The sequence below is a fragment of the Zerene cesonia genome, chromosome 16 (assembly GCF_012273895.1).
Source record: "Zerene cesonia ecotype Mississippi chromosome 16, Zerene_cesonia_1.1, whole genome shotgun sequence".
In the NCBI taxonomy this organism is placed as follows: domain Eukaryota; kingdom Metazoa; phylum Arthropoda; class Insecta; order Lepidoptera; family Pieridae; genus Zerene; species Zerene cesonia.
In genome coordinates, this window is record NC_052117.1 from 1,591,180 (window position 1) to 1,609,987 (window position 18,808).

The window sequence follows — 18,808 nt, forward strand, 5'->3', positions numbered from 1 at the left end:
TTTAATGAGTTGTACGGAACTTTGTAAATTCGATAATTTGCACTTGACCGGTTTTAACTCGATTGTGGGCGTAGGCGCAGCTTTCTTTGTTGAAAAGGTTGCAATGAGCCGTAAGTTGTAGGCGTTGTAATATAAGCGATAACTTTTTATACTTTAGCCGAAATGTAATATTTGTTTAATTTTTAAATAGCTTCTGTATGATAAATGTCGTAACTGTCTTTTATTTATTTATTCTCATTGTATACAAACTTAATAAGTAAATAGTATAAAATGTATACGTCTGTACTATTTCGTTATCTGTGATAGTGGGTAGTTTTATTGCTTACACATCTAAGCTTCGTCCGTACAGGGGAAAACAAAAGAAAATATGACAGAATTTTTCCAATGCCAAAATTGTTTTGGAAGTTTATTAATTTTAAACAAATACTGAAAACAATCAAATTATCTTTATAAGCGCAGACTAGCAGCTTGGTTTCGATATTTTCAAGGTAATATTTTGCCTATATCTATATACCCAACTACTAATAATAAAGCGGAAAAAGATGTTGGTTTGAATCCGCTTATCTCTAGACTTACTGGACCGTATTCAATAATTCTTTCACCGTTAGGGACCTATATAAGTATCACGGGCGAAGTCGAGGCGGATCGCTAGTGAGCTTATAACAGGTAAGACGAAAGTAATTTGTTATCCTTTTGCAGGTGTACAACAATGATACTTATTGTTTAAGAAATACTTGAATATTAATTGTTTAAGAAAATAATATCGAATTTGCAAGTTTAATGCTTATACCCATAGTCATTTAAAATTCGAGTCTTACCCACAACGTTAAGTCAGTATCAAATTACGCATAAAGCGAAATGCGCTGTTGCAAATATATAATATAAATTTCGTCTCCAACTTAAAAAGTTAATACGTTTGATATTAAAAATACAATATAGCCAGAGTATCGCATAAATTGAATCTCTGCGTGAATCGAGATGACACAGCGCAAAAACACTCAATTTGCATTCACTTTTGATAAAGCAGGAACGCCAAAGCTGTAAGGAAGGATAAGGTTGATTTCGGCAAAGATCTTTTTCTCGCCCGGGCGGTTTGCCCACGCGAATGCATACCTTCTGTGTTAAACAGATATAATTTGATTTTAAATGCAATAGATATTACGGTTTTGATATTGCGATATTTTATTTTATTTATTTTAGGTTCACCAAGTGTTTTAGGTATTACATTAAATAGATTACATTAAGTAAATATGACAATGAAGTAAGACCTAATTGCACACCTTTTAAAGGTGAACACAACATGCTTTATGGTTAGATACTTTAAACCATAAAAATGAAAATTTTACATCTAAAACATCAAAAAACTAAATTACAAAATCACAATTACAATATAATACGACATGTTAATATTGTCAGCATTTACGAAATAATATTTTTAGAATTATTGCAAAGAAATCCTCGTTCGTTTCTATATAATACTATACTAGTAGTAATAGCCAATTGGTATCTACTAAGAGCAGTTTTCATTATCAATAATTATTGAATGATGGCTACTAGGCCTAGTTTTCATAATTTTTCAATTATACTAAACTATTAATATCCAATTAAGAAGTTATAAAACAAATAAACAAGTTATAAAAGTTAGTAATCCCTGAGAACATGACAATCCGTCTTTGGAGCTTTGTAATTTAAAGTGTATAATGGTGAATGGATGCTATTCTAAAGGCATGTATAGTATACCTAACGTAGAAACTAGAAACCTTTTGTAGATAAGTCACATTTAATTTCACCTTCAAGTAGAAAAATTTGTTATTTCGCAAGCCTTTCAATAAGGCTCCACCAAGTTGTCAGCTACCAATTATGGTAACCAAACATACGCGCTGTGGTAACGCTAATCAACGTACTATTTACAAATGGCTTATGTATAACTGTCAACGACCAAAAATTAAGAAAAAAAAAAACTGTCAATCTCATGTGTCATGTCATATAATCACATAATTCAATGGACTGTCATGGCGTCCGTATTTGGCGGGAAAGCAATCCGCTTAAGCCAAAATGGAGTTGCATTCGAATATTGCTCTCTGGATCTTTATTGCATGAGATGATTGTTGCATAAGCATTTGCATATATTCAAATTTTTGTTGAATATAGTATTTTGATATATAAAGTACACGGAAAAGTATATATTTTCTACCTTCTCCATAATTCATAGCAAAGATGTTGTCAGTTTACGTTTAGAAATAACTTTAGTTTACTATGTACTTAAGATTCATAACGTAATTTATTAAATCGTTATTATGCACTTTGAGTAAGTATATGATGTTTCTACTTCATTCTATGTCCAAGTTGTTAGGTACAATGTCTACTGCCAAACATAGCTTTAACGGCCTCACCTCATCCTATGCCTCAGCTTTCAGTTATGTTTTATAATAATGCTTTTATTTCACCGATCAGAGATGTTTATTTCCATTTTCCCATTGATATAATATGAATTCTCTAGATACTCAAACACAACACGCAGTATTCGCTATATTTTGAGACAAAACTGGAGTAGATTCCGACTACCTTTACGGCAAAACTACATCGATTTTTTTTTACGATTAACGAAAAAATGAAATAAGGTATCATTTGTTCTTAAATTAAAAGTTTAAGAAGTATTATAAAAATGCTATTCTAAAAGTAATCCATTTATCGATACTTTTAGTCGTGTCTTTACAATGTTCGATACACTACTGCGATACATAACATAGTATCTTACTTTGAACTTGGTCCTGTGCTATTCTCCAGTCTAGCCTACAATCCCTAAATTTAGTCTACAATCCCACTAATATTATAAATGTGATAGTTTGTTTGAATCTTTGTCCGTCAATCACGCTGAAACTACTGAACGGATTTCGACGAAACTTGGTATGCAGGCAGGGTATGAGCTGACTTGGATGATCGGATACTTTTTATCCTGATTAAATGCTCTTTCGGGATAAAACAGGATAAATCTTGATATCCTTGCGGAGCCGGGACGAGCGTCTACTTTTCCTTAAAAACATATTATATTATAGCCCTAATATTGTGACGAAGAAATTTAATTTTTAACACCCACTCTGCAACAACAAACAACGGTTAAACTACAAGAAGGAACAAAGTAAATTTGTGAAGATAAATCGTTCATCAGATCTCGCTTATTCAATTATAGTACGAGAGTTGGTTGTTAGATATTTTAAGAAATATGGTTGAATCAAATATTTAATAGCAGGTATCATTTTAAGGAAATTACTATTAATCGGATACTGTTGTTGTGTTCTGACACAAACATCTGTTTAATATATTTTGATACATTTTATTGTTTTTAAAATTACTTATAAATAATACATATAGAAAAGGTTAATAAATTACAGTTGAATTGAATGCACGTATAATGCCGCTAGGACTAACCTATTTTTACTTAATATAAGATTCAAAAATTAAAACAAAAACACGCACTTAGACTGAACAGTGATTGCAAAAGGAACAATGGTATGCGTAGGCCCAGTCCAGCTCACTCCGACATGGTTCTATCTTCCGTGACGTAGCCCGAAGGTGGGACCATGTAGCAGTAACTACGTGCCCACGCTCGCTTACGGAGTCCGGAGATTCGCATCACTGGTTAGGAAATACTTTTCGAATGTAGTAGACTGATATTTATAATTTGTTTCATTATTTTAAGATAACTCTTGAAGTAAGTTACATCGCGCTAGTGATTTTTTTTTTTTTCGATTATAGTATTGTTGTGATTGGGCAATGAATATAGATCCATTTTAATAAATTGATATGAGTGTAGAATGAATGTATTACTGTGTCATTATCGGTTCAGGCTTCATCAAAGAAAATATTTCTTTTAGGGTAAAAGATCACACCTATGGATGGAATAAACTGATTATATTATAATACTAGGCTACATGCTTCGGCTCCGCCCGGGTCGTTATTTGCCTTATAAAAACTATCCTATCTTTTAAGTTGGTTCAAACTGCACATGGTGTGCAAATTGATTAAAATTGATTGAAAAGTTTAGGAGTCCATCGCGGACAAGATGCGTGACACGTAATTTATATATCCTTTATCTGATAGTAGATGTTTATTAAACATTATAAAACTACGATTTTACAAATTTGGATCAATGCCAAAAAAGAACAACTATATATAAAATCCAATTATTTCCTCTACTTTTGTTTAGTCGAAATTATTCCTACAAAAGTTTCATTACATCACATACCTATCCAATACTTTTATATTATCGTAGATGAATATTTGTATGCAAACTATGAATTTTCAGCTAAGATACTTTAAATATTAATTACTGATATTCATACAATAGTTTACAAATTACTCATTAGGGCTATCCATTTCTTAATTGTTCCAATGTACAGAAAAGAATCCTTATTTGTCGACCCACTTATTGCCATTATTATTATCCTCATAGGAGGTCTGTGTCCCAGCAGTGGGAACAAATGCGCTGATCTAGAGCTTTAAAAATTTGTGCTACAATCTAGAAAGAACCCAGAGTAGCTTCAAAATGGACAGCTAGACTAAGACAAAGATTCCGTCTTTATCCCATTTTTCGTCTAATATTATAAATGCCAAAGTAACTCTCAGTCTGTCAGTCTCTACTTCACGCCTCAACTAATGAACTGATTTGGATGAGATTGAGACAGTTGGAAACTCGACGAAATGGTGTATATGTTTTTATCTCGGAAATCCTACGGGAGTCCAGTCCCGTACTATATTTTTCTAGGCGATGCCGTGAGAGGAAATGTACCAGCTACCCAGTTTCAGTTTTCCATTTCTGATGGACTTGTTTGATGACTTAAACAAAACAGATGTAATGGTTTCTAATAAATATATCAAAATATTAAAGAAGTGAAAAGATTTTTACAAGTTTTCCGTCCATTTGTTTAGTTTATAAGAATAGAAAAATTGATCATGAGGTGGAACCTGCATAATGTATACTCAATTATTCACATTAAATTTACACAACTGTAGAATATATTTATTATATCTATAGATATTTTTACTATGACTTTTCTAGTCCAAAAAATTTACTACTGTGGAAGCTGCTTTTTTATCTTTATCTAATCTCTTGCAGCAGTTCTTTTTGGAATTATGCACATCTTCTTTTATGTTATAATGTTTCTTCTAGTTTATTATATGTCTTACTTATTTTATTATAGGAACAAATATTGAAATATTATGAACAAATATTGAGAATATGTAATTATGATTATACTTGAAAGTCATAAATTAGTCATATCTAACATTTAGTTCGTTGCTGTCATCTACTTATTATATTGCTTTAATATAAACATAAATTTTAATAGAATATGACTCACTCGATATGTTACTTTTTCGCCTCTGTTTAAGTCACAAGTTTCGCGGAAACATTGTGGCTTATAAAATTAGTCACTTCGCATACAAAATTGTCAAATCAATAATATTAATATTATTCAAACATGCGACATTTACGTGTGAAATAAAATACGCCGTACTAACGAAAACAATTTATTAATTAAACAAATAAATAAAGATCTCAAAAACTCACTCGATAAACTATGCATAACATTAATTAATATGGCAATAATGAGATAATACCTAATTTAAGGTCCATCACAACACTTCACGCAAATGTTCTGTCCATGTTATATTCGTAATCAAATTCGGCGAAGAACGAATCGAACGGGGATAATGAGTCCTCCGTGAACTCCGAAGTTGTTTCTTGTTCCGTTGAAAATTCAGACAAATCCGAGCAAAAAGGTGACGGCCAGCGATCCGGGCGCGAATTGTTATCCCGCTCTGGGCTGGAATCACGCAGAGCTGATGACAGTGCCGTGATATAGCGCATAGCCAGCCTGAGAGTGGTGATTTTCGTAAGTTTTTCACAGGGAACAGGGTTTCCAGTTATCTCGGATGCGGGAACGGCGCGTCGCAGATTTTCGAATGCGCGGTTTATTTCGCGCATGCGGCTCCTTTCCCGCGCGTTGGCGGTTTTCCTTCTGTATTTGCTGAGCGGCTGTGGGGTGCGACGCGCGCGCGGCTCGCGGGAGCGCGCGGCGCGTGGACGCAACTGATACTTGTCGTGATCCGGCATCGAGTGCGCAGCGCGGAGTCAGCGCCCGAATTCCGCTGAAAAATACGCTCACGGCTCTTGAATCTTGCTCGCTCCGCCACCGCCCACAAGCCCCGCTTCGTTCATGTATAGTTAAATGGAAAAGTTATAACAATATACAATTTTATTATCTATTGATTGATGAATATAATTTTTTTTTTACTAGTTCGAAAATTTCAACATTTAAATAACTTTTTTCATGTCAGTACTCGCAATTAATATTTTTTTTTTACTATAAGTGTAACATCTATGTAATATATACTCTGATGTATTTATTTCCAATATCGAATTGCAAATGCGGGATCAGCAATATTACAAACTCCATTATATTCTTAACAGCTTATCATTCTGTTATACGATAGCGTTAAGAAAATCTATGGGAAACACTTTAACTTGAGATTCAAGATAATCCTTATCTTTGTGTAACACAAGGCAAACGTGCCCTTGTAATTTCGATTTTCAAAATTGGATAAGATAATATTTTGTCATCAATTTTGTGAAGCTAAACCGTCTTGATGGGATAATGCTGTCTACATACTATTGTGCACATTTTTATCGTAAATATCGTAAAATCTGATGATTTGTTTTTTCTAAACATATCATAAAAAAGTATAATGACAAGAAATCATAACTTTTAACAAATAACTTAATACAAGATATAATTTTGTTGTTGACTGTACTGCGTTTCAATGAATGAACAAAGTAATAAACAACTATAATATTATGTCATTGATCATTTGCATTTTGGATCTAGCATTTCCGTTTGAAACAGCAGTTTTCGACTTAACTCTTGTTTGACGACCTTCACGGGGGACTTATGTGTTAACAAATAATGTGTAGGCAGAAGCATAGACATTACTGCTATAAGTACTTAAATAAATTAGCGTAGGTGCTTAATCGACCGCAATAAAAATTAAGTTCAAAGTCTAATATTTTTATATTTTTTTATTAATCTTTTACTGACATTATTTATATTTGAATGATTAGTGATTTCTTATGATCACTATTCATTTAAATACATTTAAAAAAGTAAAATATATTTTATGGCGGGAATTTATTTTAATGAATTACATCGGATACATTACAACATTATCGTTGCATATTAATTAACCATAAATTTAAATTTTTCAATCAAACGTTTTTTTTCTTGCAATGGATTTGCAATTTAGATTTTTGTTATATTTGGACAACAGTAACACTTTATGGGATATGAAAAACATTTGTATGGATTTCTTAGAACAATTGTCGGATATTTATAAATTTCCTCCTCTACGCTATTTGCTAGAGTTGGATGTTATGGATTTGAGTGATAAATTTCCTGACTTGGGTTTATTCTTGGTTGACGAACCCTTGAAATTCAATAAAATATGCAATGAAATTTTGTTTGCATGCCTCAGGTCGATAGATAACGACTATAAGCAATTCATTCAGTCATCGCAAGTTGCTGTTACAATCAGACTAAAAAGTTTACCACGTGTTTTATCTCGATCGACAAGCCGCAGATACGCAGGTATAGTATCGTTTTACGGATTGCTTTTAGCGATCTCAAAATTAACTTGCTACGTATTTCACACTGTTTGGTCTTGCCCGGAAGAATGTGAGGGAAATGAAATTGTTCTACATTATATACCAAAAATACCACCCAAATGCTATGTTTGCAAAAGCGTCTTGTTCGAAAACAGTGGACTGAGGAGATGTGGTGAGCAAGTAGAAGCAACGTTTAAATTGGAAAATGTAATTCTGTGCAAAAAATTTGTAATCACAGATGATCTTATAAGTACACTAAGCTTAGGTGATACTTACGTTATTAATGCGGTCATTTTGAAAAAAACGGCTGCAGTGTGGTCGTTGGAAAAGCACATACCATGGGCTGCTCCTCATACTTGTTCAACGCCAGCTGACATAAAAGATTTGTATACAGCATGCGATGATATTCCTTGGAAATTTATATACTGCCTTGCCTCCAGCATCGGAATTCACGTTTGTCCTTTAAACTGTTTTATTAACGTGAAAATTAATTTACTACTGAGTTTAACGAGCGTTAAAGCTCACTTACATTCTGGTTCCAGAATATTGCACTTTTTGGGCGCAGGCTACGATACTAGTTATGTAGGAAAATTAATGCATGAAGCAGCTGTTTTAGCTGACGGGCACGTGGAATTCGGAACTTCAAATATGTCGGTTACAACGTCTCTTATAGCTGCCTCAGGGAGCATTTGCTTATTGCCGCTACCTCTGCAAATATATGGCCAAAAACACATAAATTCTATTCTGTCATCAATTGAAACAGGCGACATACCAAGCGAAAATTGTAAAACTACATTGAAATGTGCTGTCTGGGCACACGGAATGGATTTTAAGAAAATCACATTGTATAATATTGCAAGTGTATTTGGTTTAGTATGTCGCGGAGACTTGGGTGAATTTGCTGATGATATAAGCGATTTTATTCTGCAAGAAGCTATAACCCCGTCTGAAACAACTGCAGAAGAAACGCGGGCCCTTAAAGATGTGAAGGAACATATAGATTTAGTAGCGGGTATAGTGGTTAATTTGAGTCAAGAATCGGAGAATCTTTTGCAAAATTACTTCTTGGCAGCTCGTAAGGAAAGGCCTAAAGCTGTTACTGTAGCTTGTATGTCAGCATTGGTGACTATTTGTTTAACGTCAGCGAGGCTTTGTCGTCGTAACGAAACAAATATAGAAGACGCCGTGTTTTCTATATGGTTGCACGTTTGTGGTGGGCCGGAACCGAGGTTTGCGCCCGATGAATATTTAGAAACTCCAGCTGATATGAAGAAACTTCATAAAGTTATTAATAGCTTCAAAACTTGGCTGGAACAATTCACCGGTGTTTTTATTTAAGATTTGTGGTTAATTAAAAATAATTTAAAACAGCTTGTTTTAATTTAGAAAATTTATTAATTTCGGTTAACAAATAAGTCTATAAAACAATTTATTAATTGACTAGAACGCAAAATACAAATTTCGTAATTTAGCACCAATATTTAGAAAAGTTTTACTTAACGAAATATAACTATTTAATAAAATATTTTAAGGCACATTGGAAGACAAGTTAAGCCACATCTACGATTTCAATACTACCAGAGTATTTGTTACTAATGCTCAATAATTCCTGAGTTGATTCATTGTTTTTAAAAGACAATATAATATCATTCTTTGGATATAATAAATTCTAATTTGCACATTAATGAAGTATATTACTTAATACTAATAATTAAGTAATTATAGAAGCCTCATATAACAGATAACACCCAAGTATCTAGTTGCCATTCAAAAAACTAAAATCAAACACTGAATTTTGTAACAACATATTCTTCTGTGAATTTAACTTTTCACACAATGCCATCTGATTTTGTCTTAACTTCAAACTTTCAGTAACCAGAGATTTAATTTCATCAACATTATTATTACTCCCAGTCAAGCAATGATTAGTAACAGGTTCGCCAATTTTAAAATCTCTCTTCTGGTAGGATACTACACTGTAAGGAAGATCTGCTATATTGTCAGCATCCCTTACAACAACGCTGATTGTTGACCAAATACAAGTAGTAAATTCCTCAGTAAAGTTCTCCAAATCAGTACTTAATCTGTTTGTATTTTCATCAGCCTTGTTAATGATATCAGATATCTTCGTAAATTCGATACTCAAGTCCTTCAGTTTCAATGTGAATTGTTGATTTTGTAGTTCTTGAACAATTTTACTTCTTAATTTAAGACAATCATAACATACTCTGACAATATCTGGACACTGTTTTTCTTTTTCCCTATTTGCACTGTAGAAATCACTCTTTTTGTGTGCTATAAATGTTTTATAAGCATTTGAGAATATAGCTTGGTAGTTATATTTTGCAACAAAACTGTTCAAGTCATTTGTTATTCCTTCATTGCTTCGCCTGGCTGCGGACTGGAGTCTTACAGATAATTGTGACCAGGCATTCACTAACTTTTCAATTTTGTCTGTTAAATCATGCGCATCTTTGAATGTTTTTGTGAAACCACCCATAATGTTTGTACCTGTACCATTTTCTTTCAATTCCTCTACATGTTTTTCGCCTATTTCAACCATAGTTTTTATAGTTTCAATTTTGGCCAATAGCTTTCCTAATTTTTTATCAACATTATTATGGTTTAGGAGAAGTTGCCTACTTTCTTGTTTTAAAGATTCACCTCTGGTAAAAAGAGCATTGATAAGGAAATCATATATATCCATTTGTGCAACAACAAAGTAGAATGCATTACGGTACAGTGTTTGACTGTTCTTATAATTATACAGAGCTTTAGGCAGTTCTAAACATCTCTGTACTGCTTTGGGAACAATGGGTGAAGTATTTTCTAGAATCATATGCTTTTTGTTATATAAGAACAGCATTACAGCGCTGTTTTCATTCCAATACTTTATAACTGTTTCATTATTCTCAATGTCCATGCAATTTGATGGCGATATTAACATTTGATCTTCTATCGCAATGTTTGTTTCTTTGAATATCCATTCTTTAAGAGTATTAATTGTTGTTGTGGAATCAATATCATAAGCCAGTTGAGATATAGTAGAAAGAGAAAATATTTTGATAATCTTTTTTGCAAGAGTACTTTGTAACATATCAAAGATAATAACTTTACTTGCTGAGGCTGCATCTTTGTTTTCTGTAGGTATATTAAAAGTAACTTTTGATGGAGCATCTCTGCCTCTCAACTTAGGATCCCATTCCAATGCAACCCGCAGCCAATCTTCAATTAAACACTTAAATGGCTTTGACACATGGTTCTCCGGAAATATCTCATTAGAGTATTCAATGTCACCGTGAAATGTCTCATATACACATATATTTTCATGCAACTTCTTCTTAACAAATGGCATCCACTCCACAGGTGCTTTGAAAGGTAAGAATGGTCTTGTACCACAAATTATTTCAAATGCAAGTAAACCTAGGGACCAAAAGTCCACTGAGTTACTATATGTTTTACTATAAAAAATCTCAGGTGCCAGATATTGTAAAGTCCCAACAAAACTAGCACATATTGAGTTTGAATCGATTTCCTTAGCATAACCTAAATCTATAATTTTGTATGCAATTTTATCTTCAGTTGGTTCACTTATTCCATTGGGCACATGTAAAACTATATTTTCTGGCTTTAAATCGCGATGTGTGATCTTATTGTTATGTAAAAACTGCATGGCACTTCCAATGTCACTGAGTATTTTTCGAACTTTTACCTCTTTTAAACCGCAAGATGCATCAGGTTTGTTTAGCTGTTGACGTAAATCCCCGCCACTACAAAACTCCATGCATAGTATAGGTAATTTTGAAGGATTCATGGGTGCTAAGCCATTCACAAATTCCTGGGGTAATGTTATTGTTCCAACTATATTTGGATGATTACATGTCTGCAGCATCTCCACTTCCTTAGTCCATCGTTCTCTGTGCTTAGCAGTGAGCTCATCGCCCCATTTACATGTTTTGATGGCCAATTTGTCGTCATTATTTTTGTGTTTCCACAGTACAACAGTACCAAAACTTCCGGATCCCAAGACTCTATCTTTTATCCAATCACCGATAAAAATTATATCGTCCATTGTTCTTTGATTATAGTTCTTCGGATATAAATAGAAATTTTATAAAAATAACTTCTGCTCTTCCTTAATCTATTAAGAATAACTTCATTTTACGACCGAAAGCTTAAATAGCAGTTAAACACTGTCACTTCGTGTTTAAATTACTATTATATCTAATGTTGAATTACAAAATTATAGTGACAAAGTAATTGAAACATATATGATATAAGACGGAAGAACACTATTTTTCGTAGGTATTATTTAGGGTATTTCCTTGAATTTGTCAGTGCCAAGTGTCAAAAATTGTTGACAAGTGACATTGTCGAATTAGCGAATAAGTTATAATAAATCTCTTAAATAATGTAATAAAAATGCGCATAGCAGTTATGTTCATAAATTATTATGAAATTGGTAGGAGGTTTAATTATCTACCTGTAGACGGTTTAGAAAATAACATAAATCAAAAAGTGCCTGCACATTTCAGTAATGTCAAATAAGTTTATTGTTGTCATAGTGATTTATAGTGTCAAATAACAAATTTATTATTTATCATTAAGCATTGAAATACTTCTTTGAAACGTTAATGTTTAAAGAATTGAAAAGGTAGCCAAAATTACAAATATAAACTTAAATCGTAAATCGTATATTTAATAGTGAATAACTAATAATGGTTGACTTAACAAAAACTTGTCGTACTTGTATGAAAAATAACGTAAACATGGTGGATTTATTCGGACCAGTTAAAATAGAAGAAAATTGTTTGTTGAAATTAGCTGATGTGTTAACGGAGACAACTTCATTAGCAGTGAGTTTATTTGTCAATATAATCTTGCAATTATTATGTGCTTTGACCTCGAATTACTAATCAAGAGTTTAAATTTTAATTACAGGTTTCAAAGGAAGATGGTTTGCCTCAATTACTATGCGATACATGCGCCAAAACTTTACAAATTGTTCATACATTTCGGCTTCAAGCTGTACAATCAGAGGTAGAACTGAAGAAAATTCTATATTTCACTCCAATTAAGAATGAACAGTATGAGGTTGCCGTTAAACAAGAAGATTCAGATTATTTTGACAATTATGAAGATTTCCTCGATGACATGGTATCTACTAAGCAGGACCCTGAATTGGAAACATATGAGTGTAAAACCTGTCAAAAACAATTTAACAAACACAAAAAGTTCTTAAAACACCTATCTACACATGAATCGGCTAGCTTATTCTGTCCAAAATGCAACAAAAGATTCCATAGACAGTCGTCATTGGAAAAACATTTATTAAAACATTGTGATATATCAGAAACTGATATAAATAGCACTGTAGATAACAATAGTTTGGAGGTTAAGATCGAAAAGGAAAATGAAGGATATAAATGTAGGGAGTGTGATGCGGTTTATAGTAAACCAAGAGCTCTATTGACCCATTTGAGGAAGCATGATAAGTCAGTAAGAGAGAAGTTTAAATGTGATCACTGTAATAAGTATTTTGCTCTTAAAACATTATTAAGACGTCATATGAGGTTGCATATGGGTGATAAGCCCTATAAATGCACAGAATGTACAAAGAGCTATTCCAGGAGAGACCAACTCTTGGATCACATGAATAAGCATAAAAATGTGAAGCCATATGTGTGTCCACACTGTCAAAAATGTATGTATACTTAAGACTATTAACAATCGAACAATTTAATCTATGTATTATAATGCAACACAATTATTTTTTACTTCATGTTTGGTTGTACTTCATGGTTGTTTGGTTATGGTTTTATAGATATTCCTTAATAATCATCATAATCTTATTAATCCTTTTTTTACAAAAATGGTAAACAATATGCCAGGAATACCATATCCAAATTCAAAAAATGGGATTAAATTATAACAATTTCCTATCAAAGAAAAAAGAATCATGCCAATTGGTTGCAAACCCATGGAGTTATTGACTAACATGACATTATTGAGCTTTATACTAGCAAAAGTAATAAAAAACATATTCTTGTGCATCATCGTCTTGTGCATCTACTCCACAATTTAAAATAAGCTTAATAATTTTTTTTTTAATATTTAATATCTTTAATATACTTATCAAGTAAAAACATAGTATTGTTGTGTATTCAAAGTTTTGTTTCAGCATTTACTCAACTATGCACTCTAAAGGATCACGTACGGATACATACAGGAGAGACTCCGTTTTTATGTTCGGAATGTGGGAAAGGCTTCAACAACAGGTCTAACTTACGACAACACCTGATGAGGCATGCCGGGCTGAAGCCATTTGCTTGCAAGCTGTGTCCGAAGACATTCTGTACTAAGGGTATAATGTGCATATACTTATTTTCAACTCGCTTTCCATCTGTATAATAAAAGAAATCATTCGAATGAAACAATATTAAATTCGTTCACACAATATTTGAAGAAGGTGTTAATAGTTTTTATCCTGGAAGTCCCACAGGTATAGGCCATGTGTGGAGAAAAATCCACCTCTAGAATTATATATGTGAAAGTAACTCTAGTCTGTCTCTTCTTTCTTCACGCCTAAACTACTGAACAAATTTGGATGAAATATTGTACACTTAATTTGAGACCTAAGGGAGTCATTTTATGGGAATCCCACAGAATGTGGGGAATCCTGGGACTGCTTATCTTTTCATTTGATTACGCAGGAGGAGAGCTAGCGTATATTTTATTAATGAAATATTGTCTCTTTAGGTCAGATGACGAGTCACATGAACACACACACGGACGCACACCCTTACAAATGCACGGAATGCAGCTCCACATTTACGAAGCCGACTTCACTGAAGAAACACAAGTTGATACACTTAGGCATTAAACCGTTTGCATGTGATACATGTAATATGAGGTGAGTTGCAAGAGAAATGTAATATTATCAGAAAATATTTCTTTTGAATTCATGTACTACCATCATGACTTATACCTAATAATAAATGCGAATGTAACTCTGGCTATTCATCTGTCTGAAAATGAGAGTTCTTTCTCTTGTTCACGCCCAAATAACCGAAATTAATTAAATTTGACACAAGATATAGTCTATAGCAATCTGGGATCACATACTATATATGCAATGGTCAATAAAATTTTAAAATTGGTCCAGCGGTTTCTGAGTTTAGCGTGATAAAACAACAAAATCTTTAGTATTATTTTATTATGCATTTTATTATACATTTATATTTATGGCCTATATTTGTTTATATTTACTCACATATTTGTTTAAAAAAATTATTATATCTTTTTCTGTATAATAAAAGTGTTAAAATAAATAAAATCTTCTAGATTCGATATATAATCTCGTTGTCAGATTCACGTGCAAGGACCACCTGAAGCGCCACCAGCGCATCCACACCGGCGAGAAGCCGTACCGGTGCGCGTACTGCGAGCGCGCGTTCACGCAGAGCGGCGACCTCGTGAAGCACACACGGATGCACGTCGGACAGAATATATATCAGTGAGTGTTCTTTTTTTATTTTATTTTTTTTTTGTAGTGTGCCAGTAGCTTCTTTTGTGTATTTTTTTTTTCTTAAAAATGATTTTAGCGCGTAACACAAATTATAATGCTTATTTCTGAGAGGCAACAAATCATTAACTTCTATATTATTGTCCCTAAGTCCTCTAAATAAAAATTTATTATCAAATTATCATAGGTCATATAACTATTTTAGTTCGCAATGCAACAGAATAAGGTGTTCATTAGTGTGGATGGTTTATATAAATCAACATATTACTACAACGCACTATACTATTTTTTTCTAGATGTGACGTATGCCACATGAAGTTCCGTTTGCTGCGTGAACTGAAACGTCATTACCCATCACACTATGAGGGCAATGACGGCAAGAATGACGTTCAACAATCGGAAATGACGAAGGAATCGGACGGTCGGATAACGATCACGTTCACAAATTTGTTGGACAAGAGCAATGTTGGTGATATTACTATTAATTTATCGCCGGAGAAGAGTTAACGAGAAATGAATGGATTGGTTAGTCCGGAGTTTGAGGATGTTTTAAAACTTAAGTGATATTAGAAGTTAATGAAAAAAGAATATTTGTAAAATAAGTTGAGAACTTGTTTTTGTCAAGTTGAATGAAACTAATGTACTTTCCTGCAGTTTAAATATATAAATGCAAATTAAAATTTTTCTTACTACCGAGGAAATTATTAATTGTAAATTTTTTACCAGATTATTGCTAGCATTTAACTTTTTTAAATTGGTACAAGTAATATAAATAAATTTATTTTTCTTTATTATATCAAAGAATGGATTGTTATTGTTGGATTTCATATCCTATCGAAGAACATTGAAATTTTGGAAACAATAACACGTCAAAAATATTTGGAGTCTATTGATTTTTATGGATTAAAAATATGAAGTAATATATTTTACATTTAAAGACGTGCCTATTATAAATATTTAATGTGTGAAAAATTATTATTAGTTATTAAGCTGTAATATGTTATTTAAAATCTAAAAAAATATTACTCAGTCATATCTTTATTGCTACTTGTTGAAATGTGTTATTGTGAATTTTAAAATTAGCTTTGCTTTGAGCCATGTTTTGGCAAAAATGTTTTAGTGAGATGTAGTATTACTTAGGGGCGTCCATTAATTACGAATGACATTTTTCAGGATTTTCTGTGTTTTGTTAATGTGCGGGTCGGCGGGATTTAAAAGGATAAATGACGAATACTGATATATCAAGATTTGCCACATGTTTATTCTAGAAATTTATTTTACTTTAACTGAACTTTATTTTCATGGTTTTCTGTTAAAAAAAAATTAAAACAATAATTTTTCAGTTACCTGTACAATTTTTGTTGAAGAGTAATAAAATAAATAAATAATATAACCCCCCCCCCTCTCCCCCAAGTGATATTTGGAAAAAATTTACTTGACCCCCTCAGTAATTTATGGACGCTCCCTTATTAATTATTATCATTATTAAGTGTTACATTATGCTGAATGTGAGAATTATTATTACTTGCTATAGATTATAGATCAACTGTTTTAATTTAGTATGACATAACATTTTTAGATTTTCTTCAGTGGTGATTTGTCATACATGATATCATTTTTACTTGCTATTCGAGGGTTTAATTTAAAGATTATAGTGGGCTCAATATTAAAAAAAAAATGCTAAATTTGCTTATGTGTATATTTTATATTAATTTATCTCTTTTATATTAAAGTCAAATAAATCCTCAACCCCATTTAGCGTTGTCGGCCATTTTGAATTTTAAAATTTAACAAATGATTATAAAATGTTATGTCATTTAATTTATTACGTAGTAAGGGAATTAGGAAAAATATGAAAGCATTGTCATTAAGTTTATTTCTGATTGTAGGTGTCGATATCCTAAAATACTCAATGAGGCTTGCTTTAGTAATATCATATAATAATTGAACTGCTTGATTAACTACTTATGGGAAACGTTGTTTTTGTTTTATCATTTTTTTATTATTAATTAAATTTAGGAAGACTCAATTACAGGCGAATATAACAGGCAAAAGAGGATGGATGCTATGTGCCTCTCATAATTAATTTAAAAACCAGTACGCAACTGATGTGCTTGGTATAAAAAAATAAAGATATCTACATAAATTGTGTATTGTGTGTGTTTAATATATTCGCCTCATAATGTTTATATGTTATATATTATGATACCTTTTACGTTGGGGTATAAAACCACTTTTGTTAATACTATATTCCTTAGGGCGAAGCCATATCGTCTTGAAATGTTGTTGCCTTTAATCTTATATTTAAAAAATTTAAACATTTACAAAATTATTTTTTTTATTAACGGCAGATAAAAATCGAATAGATTATGAAAAATTATAAAACACAGCAATATACACAGTGGAAGTAATATGGGCTGAGCTTACTGTTATATTTTAAACATGTATTTTCTTCTATTTGATCCTACTCGAGTAAACATTAAGAAATGAATGACTTTAACCGGTTTTAAACGCGACTTATTCAGTATATTATTTATCTGAATGATTCGTTATGATAAATTAGCAGGAGCTCCCTTTAGTTTATATACTTACAACAATTGAATCATCAAAATTCTATTTCGTTTTTAAGACGATAGCTTCACCTGTTATTTATATGTATACTACTCCTTTAGACTGGATTTTAAACCATTTTAAACAGACAGATTTTATCTTACTATCCTGATTAGGATCATCAGGATTTAATAATTTCTTTACACTCTGCATAAAAACTACTGAGATATATTTTAGTTCATTCTTATATTTTATTATTTTCAGAAACTAGTGTTTTATAGCATAAGTCTGGTATGTTATATTCAAAATAATAGGGATTGTTTGTTCCTTAAACGTTTGTGTTATCCATACTTGTGTTATTAAATTATGATATTATATATAAATTATTTTTGTGTTTTTTTTATTACATTACAATTGTCCAAATATGAAATACTATCTAACGGTTTGTGCTGTGATTTTTCCATGATGCCATGATAAAATATTACTAACATGTCGCCTTATAAACTCATTTATCTTTATATGAAATATAGATTTAATTGGTTCAGCCGTACCAAAGATTATTTAATGTAAAAAAAGGTTGTTTTTCTAATGATAGTATCACTTAAACTTCTAATTAAACAAAAATTTCCGATGTAAAGATTGCTTATATCCTTACTAATATCATAAACCTGAAACTTGGGATCCGTATGAAAATTGGTACAAATATAAATTATAGTGCAGTGAGTGAAGCTGTAGGTTTCAGCTAGATTATTATAAACTTTAATCTATACCATAATTTTGTAATAATAAAAAACTAAAGAGTTTGTTCGTTTCACCGTTGGATATGTACGTGGTCTCGAAGTGCTATTGATTCTATTTGCCAATGGCGAAGCCGGGGCGGACTCCTAGTTATCATGTTTTTTATATTATACGTACATGATAAAATACCAATTATTATTTACATCAAAAATCACATGAAAAAAGTATTGAACTTTGAACCACAAACTGAGATTTACAACTCGGTACTTGAAGGTATTCAGAGTCAACTGATAACTTCACGGCACCTAATTGCACTCGTTAAAGCTGACACGGTG

The 18,808-nt window shown here is 32.1% G+C and overlaps 4 protein-coding genes across 4 annotated transcripts; 2 read left to right on the forward strand and 2 right to left on the reverse strand.

Annotated features, from left to right (window-relative positions):
- Positions 1 to 5,513: 5,513 nt before the first annotated feature.
- Positions 5,514 to 6,154, reverse strand: LOC119832828 (helix-loop-helix protein delilah-like). The gene has a single exon (XM_038356614.1). It carries the CDS (start codon positions 6,113 to 6,115, stop codon positions 5,645 to 5,647), a length of 471 nt encoding a protein of 156 aa, XP_038212542.1. The 5' UTR covers positions 6,116 to 6,154; the 3' UTR covers positions 5,514 to 5,644.
- Positions 6,155 to 7,342: 1,188 nt separating this feature from the next.
- Positions 7,343 to 8,998, forward strand: LOC119833035. Its single transcript, XM_038356906.1, has one exon. The coding sequence runs from the start codon at positions 7,343 to 7,345 to the stop codon at positions 8,996 to 8,998; it is 1,656 nt and encodes a 551-aa protein (XP_038212834.1).
- A 43-nt stretch (positions 8,999 to 9,041) lies between these two features.
- LOC119832941 (inhibitor of nuclear factor kappa-B kinase subunit alpha) lies at positions 9,042 to 11,945 on the reverse strand. The gene has a single exon (XM_038356772.1). It carries the CDS (start codon positions 11,730 to 11,732, stop codon positions 9,417 to 9,419), a length of 2,316 nt encoding a protein of 771 aa, XP_038212700.1. The 5' UTR covers positions 11,733 to 11,945; the 3' UTR covers positions 9,042 to 9,416.
- A 287-nt stretch (positions 11,946 to 12,232) lies between these two features.
- LOC119833088 (gastrula zinc finger protein XlCGF57.1-like) lies at positions 12,233 to 18,121 on the forward strand. The gene is made up of 6 exons (XM_038356961.1): positions 12,233 to 12,516; positions 12,602 to 13,364; positions 13,842 to 14,024; positions 14,420 to 14,573; positions 15,030 to 15,176; positions 15,482 to 18,121. Exons 1-6 carry the CDS (start codon positions 12,379 to 12,381, stop codon positions 15,690 to 15,692), a joined length of 1,596 nt encoding a protein of 531 aa, XP_038212889.1. The 5' UTR covers positions 12,233 to 12,378; the 3' UTR covers positions 15,693 to 18,121.
- Positions 18,122 to 18,808: the final 687 nt, after the last annotated feature.